This window comes from Ostrea edulis, chromosome 1 (assembly GCF_947568905.1).
Source record: "Ostrea edulis chromosome 1, xbOstEdul1.1, whole genome shotgun sequence".
NCBI lineage: Eukaryota > Metazoa > Mollusca > Bivalvia > Ostreida > Ostreidae > Ostrea > Ostrea edulis.
In genome coordinates, this window is record NC_079164.1 from 78,248,734 (window position 1) to 78,258,255 (window position 9,522).

The following is a 9,522-nucleotide window of genomic DNA, read 5'->3' on the forward strand; positions in this document are numbered from 1 at the left end:
AAATCAAAATCCTTGCCACATGCACATTTTCAATACCCATATCAACACTGTAAAACAAGAACGTTCTCACTTGAAAACTGTTGGAGGAGTTCAATGAACAAATCATGCACTCTCATTGCAATATTTTCTCAAAACGGACTAAGTTCAACAACCTGTAATTTTCTCAAAAATTTAAGAAAATCAAAATCCTTGCCACGTGCACATCTTCAATATCCATACAAACACTCACTCTGTAAAACAAGATGGTCCTCACTTGAAAATTGTAGGAGGAATTAGTCGGACAAATTATGTACCCTCCATTTAACAATAATTTCAAATAAAGGGGCAAAACGTCTTCAAAAGAAGTTGAAATAGATCAAAATTGCTACAAGATCTAAAGTGATCCACAAAGAAGCTACATAGCAAGTTTCAGCTGGATATGTGACAGAGAAATAAAATTAGAAACAGAAAACCCCGAACGGATGTACAGACATCACTGTACCATAATACGTCCCGTCTAAAGACGGACGTATAAAAACATACACATATTCAAAATTGTATTGTTGTAAACTACTGCGAGGTGGAAAGTTAAACAAAGATATGTAACATGAGGCCTGTCGTTAATTTTATAAATACTACTTGTGTATTCTAAATTTACATGGTGTGCATGTCGTCATCAACAACAGAATTTAGCTGCAGTATTTCCGAATGTTAACTTAAAACAACGAATATTTCATTGTAACTCGGTACACGTCTTATTAATGTCGTGAGTAAGTGAATAAAAACTACTTTTACTGTTCTCTATATCCCTGAAATTGATATGAAATCGAGAACTTTCATCACCAGATCAACATTGTTTCCCATATTGAAACAGGTTTTCTACACAATTATTTTTTAGTTTTATTTATCCATACAACAGTCCCAGGCCATGCATTATAATTCGATTCTAATATACTTTCGTGCATCGACAAAGAATACGGTAAAAAATTATTGTTCACCATAAACTTGATTATCGAATCTCGTATTGAAGGATTATTGCTATATGTCCATTCCATGAAAATGGCTTTCACAAAAACTTGTTGGAAGAAATACGTAGCACCTTCTAACACAAAATGCTCGTATCCCTCTACATCCATCTTCATAACAACCCGTTCTGGTTTTTCGGGCAGTCCAAGAATGTCATCCAATAATATTGTGTTGACGGGAGTCGAGTACTCACCATTCATAACTATCTGAGAGATTTTCACGGGATTATTATTATTTACAAAAGTTCCGCCGACATTGTTTAAGTCCTTTCCCAGAGTTACTTGCTGATGTTTGTTTGATATGGCGTTGGCAATTATTGTTACCAAATGTCCTAGCTTCCCTTTATGAACAGAGCAACAAAGTCTTTGAACATTGTCTTTAAGAGGTTCTACAGATATTGTTTTTCTTCCCATTTTTGCCATTTCTAAGGTAAAAGCGCCAATATTGGCACCAACATCCATGAAAGTCAGTGTTGGGTCTGATTGCAGCATGTTGACCATGGGAACCGCGAGGTGATGCTCCCACCACCCCGTGTTTATGATGTCATGAGACACATATTTGTCTTCTGTTTCTGAATACACAAAGATTGGCGTCGGTCCAGACATAGTTTTGAGGGTCGCTTCCCGGAAATCATTCATCCCCACCCCATCACACATTGAAGAAAGGCTCCAGGAACCATTCCAATTGTAAATACGCACATCACTCATTGAATTCTTTATTTTGTTATCTTTCGTCACTAACAAAGATTTTACAGTTGTGAATTGTTTTGATGATTTATCTTTTGGCACTGATAGGGACATTCCCTTTATTTTTGCAAGAGCTTTCTCTAACTTCTTTATTTGGTCTGTATTTAACACAGATAAAGCGACGTCCTTTGATTTGGTTACTTTCAAATTCTGTAATGAATTCATTGCTGTTGGTTTCTTTGTTCTCGTAGTCGTCTGTCGTGTTGTCTGTTTGATTGTTGTTGTTGTTGCTGTTGTTGTTGTTGTTGTTGATCTTGCTGCTGTTTTTGATTGGATAGAATGACCCGATTGAAAAATGCTGTCTATATCTTCTTGTGAATGCAGATCGAACGGGTTACCTTCTGATATATACCGTGTTCCCACTTCTCGGTGGCCTTTCATTTCTAATTTTTCTTGGTTTGGATTAAATACAATGTTTTTTGCAGTATTTGTTGATTTTTTTCTCGAGTAAAAATTCATAACGACGAAAAGCACACAAATTAATGTGATTCCTACGAAGAAGTGCTGTTTCTTCATAATTGCTACAAAATACAATGAAACATCTTAAAGAAAAACTGACAAAACAGCTTTTATAGAAAAGAAATATGAATTCTAGGCAGGACGAACGGTGACACGTATACATACTGTGAAACGGGCAGCTCAGAGGACGAGTGTTTCAGGTTGACTTTTTACGAGGCGGCATTGGACATCAAAATATCTAGGAATAATCAGGAAGGAGAAAAGAGAGTACATCTGAAATATACATATATTTAGATAAATGATTTACAAGATAACGATTTCTCACACAAAAATGGATAGTGACCGATATCAATAATCGTTGCTGATTTACTAGCATAATGAAAGGTGAAGATAACGGACAGTGATCAATCTCTTAACTCCTATAAGCAATACAAAATAGAGAGTTGGGCAAACACGGACCCCTGGATATACCAGAGGTGGGATCAGGTGCCTTGGAGGAGTAAGCATTCCCTGTCGACCAGTCACACCATCAACTTGTTTGCTTCGATTTAAAAATTGACCATATGCAGAACAAGCTCTTTCGTATCGAATCAGTTGAGAGATGTAAATATCATATGCAGGTGATACTGGAAAATAGCTACATAAATATGGGAAGTTGACGATGGAGAAGTTGAAATCATCCCGCTTGTCATAAAGTTGAAATATTGAAAGGAAAAAAGTTTAAAATATTTAAGTATGAAGTAGAAGTGGACGACTCTGTGGTGTCTTTTATTTCGAATTCACTGGCATATATTGAATCGACATATGAACGAAAATTACTATTGTTAATAGATAATACATCGTCGATATATCTAAATGTCAAATTGAAGGCCACAGCAAGAGATTTTTTCTTCTCACGTAGAAATTTTTGAATAAATTCTGCTTCATAGGAATATTAAAAAAAAACAGGTCAGCTAACAAAGGAGCACAATTCGTGCCCATGGGGATTCTAAAAGACTGTTAATGAATTTATTAGTCATACTCAAACCTATTTGATTTTTGTTGCCTTTTTGTAGAAATATATGCAAAACTATAACAAACTGATGGAAAAAACAACAAATAAACAAACAAATAAAACTATCACTTCTGTAAGATTCCGCATATGGATAGAAATAACAGTAAAAAGACAAAACTTTATATATGAAAGTATAAGATTACCGGAGGAAATTTTGTAAGTGCTAACTCATTCACCGCAAAATAATATATATTCAAAATATTTTTTGTGAAATTGAATCACATATTCTGGAGATCTTCGCTTTGTTAGTTATAAATCATTTTTAAAACAATTTTCTGAGTATTTATACAAATGGAAATATCTGTTTTCAAGAGATGTCCTTGGTAAACAGTGCATACGTAACGTTTGCTGTTAACAGATTTTCCACTGTTTGTTTCGATGGAACAACTGGAAAGATTCGGACTTAAACGATAATATAACACAAGTGTCATCGAAATATTGTGTGTATCTAATGCCAACAAAGGAACTGTAATTTTCTTCTGAAACCCTATATATATATACATGATTGTACTGAAATCCCATGACAGCCATGTTGCTCTAGTGCATTACATTCATGATCGTAATTGTGTATTTTTCTAAACTAGGTTTCACGGTCTTACGTCTATATTTTAATTTAAGTAAAAAATGAGGCCCTATACCTTGCTATATATCCTATTTTCTGTTGCCTTTGTTAACCACAACTAATTCTAGTAGTTTTGAAAGTTTGCGTTTAGGATACAAAAATCGATGATTGCTTTACTAGTGAGCCAATAAAGTGATATTTTGCTACGCTACTGACTCAACAGAAATATAGTCCTTTACAATTCAACTTTCCCATACCCCAATTTCGAATCAAATGTTACAATGTAAACAAGAAAGAGTAATACGTCTCCATGACCTATATATCAAATCAAGTACTACAGAAAATACATGCACATATGGTACTTATCTTCTAATTTGCTCGCATCCAGACAAGAACTGACCCAAGCATTACGCATAATTAGCACCCGTTTTAAAAATGTATTAATTTGTTAACCTGTAAACGATTTTTCGTTAGGATGTTGGACTCTGTACTTCTCACGTTGACTCTGTAAATAAAATTTCTACAACACGACCAGCCATTATCACAGAGTAGGCGTCCACAAAATAAACATGCTGCTAAAAATAAGTTAACCATATCTAACTTTGTTTTCATAAAACGTGTTAAATATAGTTATGAGTTGTGCTTTTGCATTTATAAAAGTACAATGTTATTTCCTACATATCGGGGTGTCCGTGATAACAGAGTTTCAAGTACGTGTTGTAGCTTTGTTGATCTGAGAACCTGATTAAATTCCTATAGATATTCAAATATATGCGTGTTATTGGTAGAAAAACCCCAAATAAATATAATACTGCCTATGTAATATAATCTTCAGTTTTAATGAATTGACAATACAATGTACAATTTTAGTTTGTCGTCATTTGGTACAAAAAGGTCTTACCTGTGTAGATTCCTACGTGGTCTGGAAATTTGAATTGATAGCTTATCAGTGGACGAGAGTCCGACCTTCGTCAGGTCGACAGGTAAACAAGGACTACAAACTTTAGTCATCTACCTATGGGTTTTTCTGGTGTTTTTTTTGTTTTTTTAAAATATCTGGCTATTTTTCGACCTTTTTTAAAACAAACTCTAGGTTTGTTCACGAAAATCGATACTACTATAGAATATTGTGAACTACGCTCAAGCGTGGATACCGCGGTTTCAGCGACTGTTTGACCGACTGTCGTCCAACCAGAGTGTAGTAGGTGGAGTTTGAACTTCACCTACATTGCTGTGTTTACTTCGAAGCGAGAGGAGAGACAGCACATATTATCGGATATTTTGAGGTTGTCTTAATCTTGACAAGTAAAGCACAAGGGAAAAACTTCACAAATTGAAGTGTTTTGTCCGATTTTCAAAATCCTACACTATAGGATGGGGTGGAGTGGAGATTCTTTCGTTCATGATCTTAAATCGTGCTGGGTGGATGGGTGTTAAACAAAAGTGTGAAATACATTAACGTGTTACAGAACAAAATCCCATTCATTTCAAATATTGATGTACACTTTGTGTTTGTAGTGTTATTATGATTTATTTTATTGAATTTCTTTGATTTCATTAATACATATACATGTAACTGCTAATTTCAAATTTTGGGAAATGACTTGTTGATTTTTTTTTAATTGACCCGGAAAGGGGATACATGTATATACAGTCTTGTCGCTTGTTCTGAACAGCCGTTGTTTTATTGCCCCACATTTCACTCAATAAATTCAATACGCAGATGTTCTGTTGGTTTCTATGTTTTGTAGTTTAGTTTTACTGCTTCGTGTAGTCTGCAATTTTTTTGTTTTATTTTATTTATTTAGCTCTTTTTCTATGTAAATATTTTGAAGAAGGGAAAGCTCGTCCCGAAAATGTCAATTTCGTGTTGTTCGTGTCGTTGGTCACTTTTGGTGCTATATATAGATATATTAGTCTCGATCATCCAGACGCTTGTCTTTATCAGACGAACGCTTCGGGAACGAGTCGATGCGTCTTGATGACTATAGATAGATCGGTTTGATCCACATTGATTTCATAGTCAGTGTGGTAAGATCATGTTTGCAAATAATTCTTACGTCTTTTCTATCATGCCTGAAAACAAATCCTCACTAATGTCCAAAAAAACGTTACTATTTATAGTAAGTTTTGACTTAAAATCCAAACTTGATATTTTGAATTTATGTTTGAAAATTGTACAATGTAGCCCTCTCCGATTTTTTTTTTATTTTGTCGTTTTCGGGAGAGGGTTATGTAGTGTACAATTCTACAGGATCTCCGTAATGGTGCAAAATACTTTTATGAATAATGGGGTTTATCCAATGAGGATAAACCGGGTTATTTTGTGCAGGTCATATTCAAAGATGCATAACTCTTACTTATGTAATTTAATTTAGATGGGGTTCAGTATACTAACTTCGACTTCCTTTAATTTGCGCATGTTATCTAGATCATTCCTTTCCATTTCATAGTTTGACAGGAGCAGACGCATAATTATTTTTTTTACACCCCCCCCCCCCAGTACCTACACTTTAGTATATCTATAGTTTAAAATAAGCTATTTGCGATCCATTAATTCAGAGTACAATGTAGTTAATGTTCATTTTCCCCACAAGTCACCTGTTGTTTTTAAACTAAGAAATATTGTACATCAATAATGTAGTTATAGTTCCGGTTGTCGCTTTCGGTTTGTTAATTTCTTTTTTCAGCATCATGACTTGGACCTCTTGGCTTCTGCGGTGTTGAAAGAGTTCCAGAACAGTGCTTGGAGGTTTAGGGTCCCATGTGTGTCTTCTGTGTTTGGTGATTGACGATGAGCATAATTTTGCATAGATTGCAGTCTCGAGGGGGTACTGGGGTTTTTTTCAGGCCCCCTGGATTAAGATGGTACTTCTATTGTTGAATGTTTATGCTGCCGAATACTTCTCATCGGCGCATACATTTGTTCATTATTCTTATTTTCCCGATGTATTCTATTTATATCAAATGGCCGTGACAAGCACCCCAAAACACACTTTTGCTTATTCATTTGTTATCAACTTGTACCTCTGTTTAAGGGTATTTTTGATCAATGTCTTCTGTCGTGGTTTATATTGAAACTGTCAAGAAATAACCTGTAGCAAGCTCCGTGTATTTGTCTCTAATATTGTTTACACTAAAATGAGTATCAACTTTGCGCTTATGCATGTCTAATAAAGGTGTTTTTCATTAATTTATCATGTAGAACATGTAAAATTATTCGCCTGCTCCGCCATGCCTGTTATCGCGAGGCTACTGAAAAACCAAAACATTGACAATCTGCGCGAAAATCGAGTTGCTCAAACTGGACTCGAGCCATTACGACAAAGAAATCAAAATGATAAGGAGACAGAAAAAATTTACACTCTTCTGTTCGTTTTTAAACTTTCTCCTTCGTACTCGTCCATTGATGTAAGCACTACCTTATTTGGGCATATACAAATAACTTGACAACCGCAAGTTCAGCTTTACTACATCAAACATGGCGCACAATACGAGTCGAGAAATTGGAATATATCGAAACTGTCAAAAGCGGTAAAATAATGTCTCACAAATCGTAACTTGCAGGTTGTAAATTTATATATTGACTAAGAAACATGAAAGGTGAAGATAACCAACAGGGATCAATCTCATAACTCCCACAAGCAATATAAAATAGATAGTTGGGCAAACACGGACCCATGGACACTCCAGAGGTGGGATCAGATGCCTAGGAGGAGTAAACATCCCCTGGCGACCGGTCACATCCTAATATCATTTTTGTTTAAAAGTATATAGAAAACCAGCTGATGTTTAAAATGATCGAAAATGTTGCAAGTGAACCACTCCCATATCTGCACCATTACGGAGATCCTAAGGAGTTGTAACAACCCCACCCCCCCACCCCAGTCGGAGATGGTTACATTCTTGCAACTAATCGTAGACCATCACTTGGCCGTTGAATATGGGTAAACTTAAATTCCCTTGTGGGTACTAATTATTATTACGAGCGAGTTAAAATTGTACCAATCAAGATATATTCCGATGATTTTGATTAAAAGATAAAAAGTACACAAAGGTTATGATAAGTTAAATAGAAACCACAGAGTTTAATAACTCGTGTGAAACATGTTCTAAGTATGTTATTTTTTTTTTAACTTTTCTATTGCCCTCGCTTTGCTTGGAATCAAATATCTTGGTACTCGAAAAAAGTTTACGAACATATATATATACTTGTACTTAAACATTTAGTGCATACCACATAGCGCATTTTTTCCGTGTGGTGATAATTTTGCCTTGATTTAGCGGTTTGGTATCATGCTGCACTTTGCACCAAATTGTGTCTACAGCCATTGCTGCATGATAGATGTCTCGGTATAGCAGTTGTTTTATGTAGCATTCTTCAGCTTAGAAGGTGAGTAAACTACAGAGGCTTTTTCGAATGCGAGTTGTTTCTGATGACAGTAAAACATTTTACAGATAAGTAATTAACACTATATTGCTTAATTTATTTTGTTTGTTTTGGAACCCCACCTCAGCCAAAATGTATTCCCCTTAAATTATTTGTGTACAGGTATATGAGCTACAAATCCGCCGAAGTTTAGACCCGCGGGAAAAAAAAACCGCTATATTATTCTAAAGAATAAAGAAAATGGTACATATTGATCGTGTTTTCATATTCCTCTTGTATTTATGTCAGTAAGGTTGACGATGTCACTAATATCAACATCAGCTAATGTTTATAAGGTGCGTAATTCTAAATAACGAATACGGTTTTAGAATAATTTATTAAAACTTGGAACAACATTCCGCGGTTGATCACCAGTGGATGACGTAAAACATGCCAGACCCATTCTGAACGTCGATGGTTTCTAGGTGGAGGCCATCCACACAATCCTTTTGATGAATAATCTGGGGAAAAAACCAAAATATTTTTGTCCATGGGCTTAGGAATTGCATGCAGTCATGAAATTGATATCCATTTTACGAATACATCTACCGATATTATGGCACGAAAAATTGACGTCATAGATTTTTTTTTATTGTGCATCTATATAAAATGACTACGCGGACCGTACCGTGAACTCTGTGGTATTGGTGCACATTATGAATATTCCGGAAATCATACTGTTTGAACCAAAGGCGTACATATTGATGGGTGTGTAAGATGGTATATCGGAGCAGTGATCTAGTACCTGTAATTACAATATTTTATTGAATTGGTTCAGATGTCTTGTACCTGTAACACAAATGCTCATTAACCTCTACTAATCATTACATAGGCGGATTCAGGACTTTGTGAAAGGGGGGGGGGGGGGTCTAGCACTTGATCTTTTAGGTACTTTTCACAGCTCCCACTTCTACCCATTTGTTTGTGTATATAACATCTTTGGGAGATCTTGAGACATTTTATATACATGAAAATGTTTTAGGTTATTTACTACTTGTTTCCAAAGTTCTGGCAATTTTTTATTCGCCACACTCAGATCTGATTTTGCAATGAAAATGAAAAAAAGAGCTGATTTAAAGGTTAATCCCAATATGCTGGGGCCTAGGCGGCTCCCAGAAGCACTGTGGTAAATGGAGCAAAATCCTGCATTCTGAACATTTCCTGGCACTTCTTTTCACTTTTAAATTGTCTTTTTATACAAAACTTTTATGTTACATACGAGTATACTTTGCAGAATTCTTAAGTGATACTTGTATCTGACGAAAAT

At 35.3% G+C, this 9,522-nt stretch overlaps 2 protein-coding genes across 9 annotated transcripts in view; both read right to left on the reverse strand.

Annotated features, from left to right (window-relative positions):
• Positions 1-854: 854 nt before the first annotated feature.
• LOC125680175 (uncharacterized) lies at positions 855-5,075 on the reverse strand. Of its 6 annotated transcripts, none has more exons than XM_056161580.1 (4): positions 4,728-5,045; positions 4,280-4,346; positions 2,376-2,483; positions 855-2,272 (listed from the first exon to the last, which is right to left on the reverse strand). In XM_056161580.1, exon 4 carries the CDS (start codon positions 2,265-2,267, stop codon positions 867-869), a length of 1,401 nt encoding a protein of 466 aa, XP_056017555.1. In that variant the 5' UTR covers positions 2,268-2,272; positions 2,376-2,483; positions 4,280-4,346; positions 4,728-5,045; the 3' UTR covers positions 855-866. The 6 variants fall into 6 exon arrangements, with proteins under 6 accessions (XP_056017555.1, XP_056017565.1, XP_048775595.2 ...); XM_056161590.1 differs by having other exon boundaries at positions 4,280-4,331; positions 4,728-4,845; XM_048919638.2 differs by having other exon boundaries at positions 2,376-2,448; positions 4,728-4,840.
• A 3,498-nt stretch (positions 5,076-8,573) lies between these two features.
• LOC125680261 (integumentary mucin C.1-like) overlaps positions 8,574-9,522 on the reverse strand; it is a 10,824-nt gene continuing 9,875 nt past the window's right edge. For all 3 annotated transcript variants that reach the window (XM_056161630.1, XM_056161625.1, XM_056161623.1), the window contains 2 exons: positions 8,884-9,000; positions 8,574-8,716 (listed from right to left, as the gene is read on the reverse strand). In XM_056161630.1, the coding sequence (XP_056017605.1) occupies positions 8,624-8,716; positions 8,884-9,000 (210 nt within the window). In that variant the 3' untranslated portion in view covers positions 8,574-8,623. The remainder of the gene's footprint in view (positions 8,717-8,883; positions 9,001-9,522) is intronic.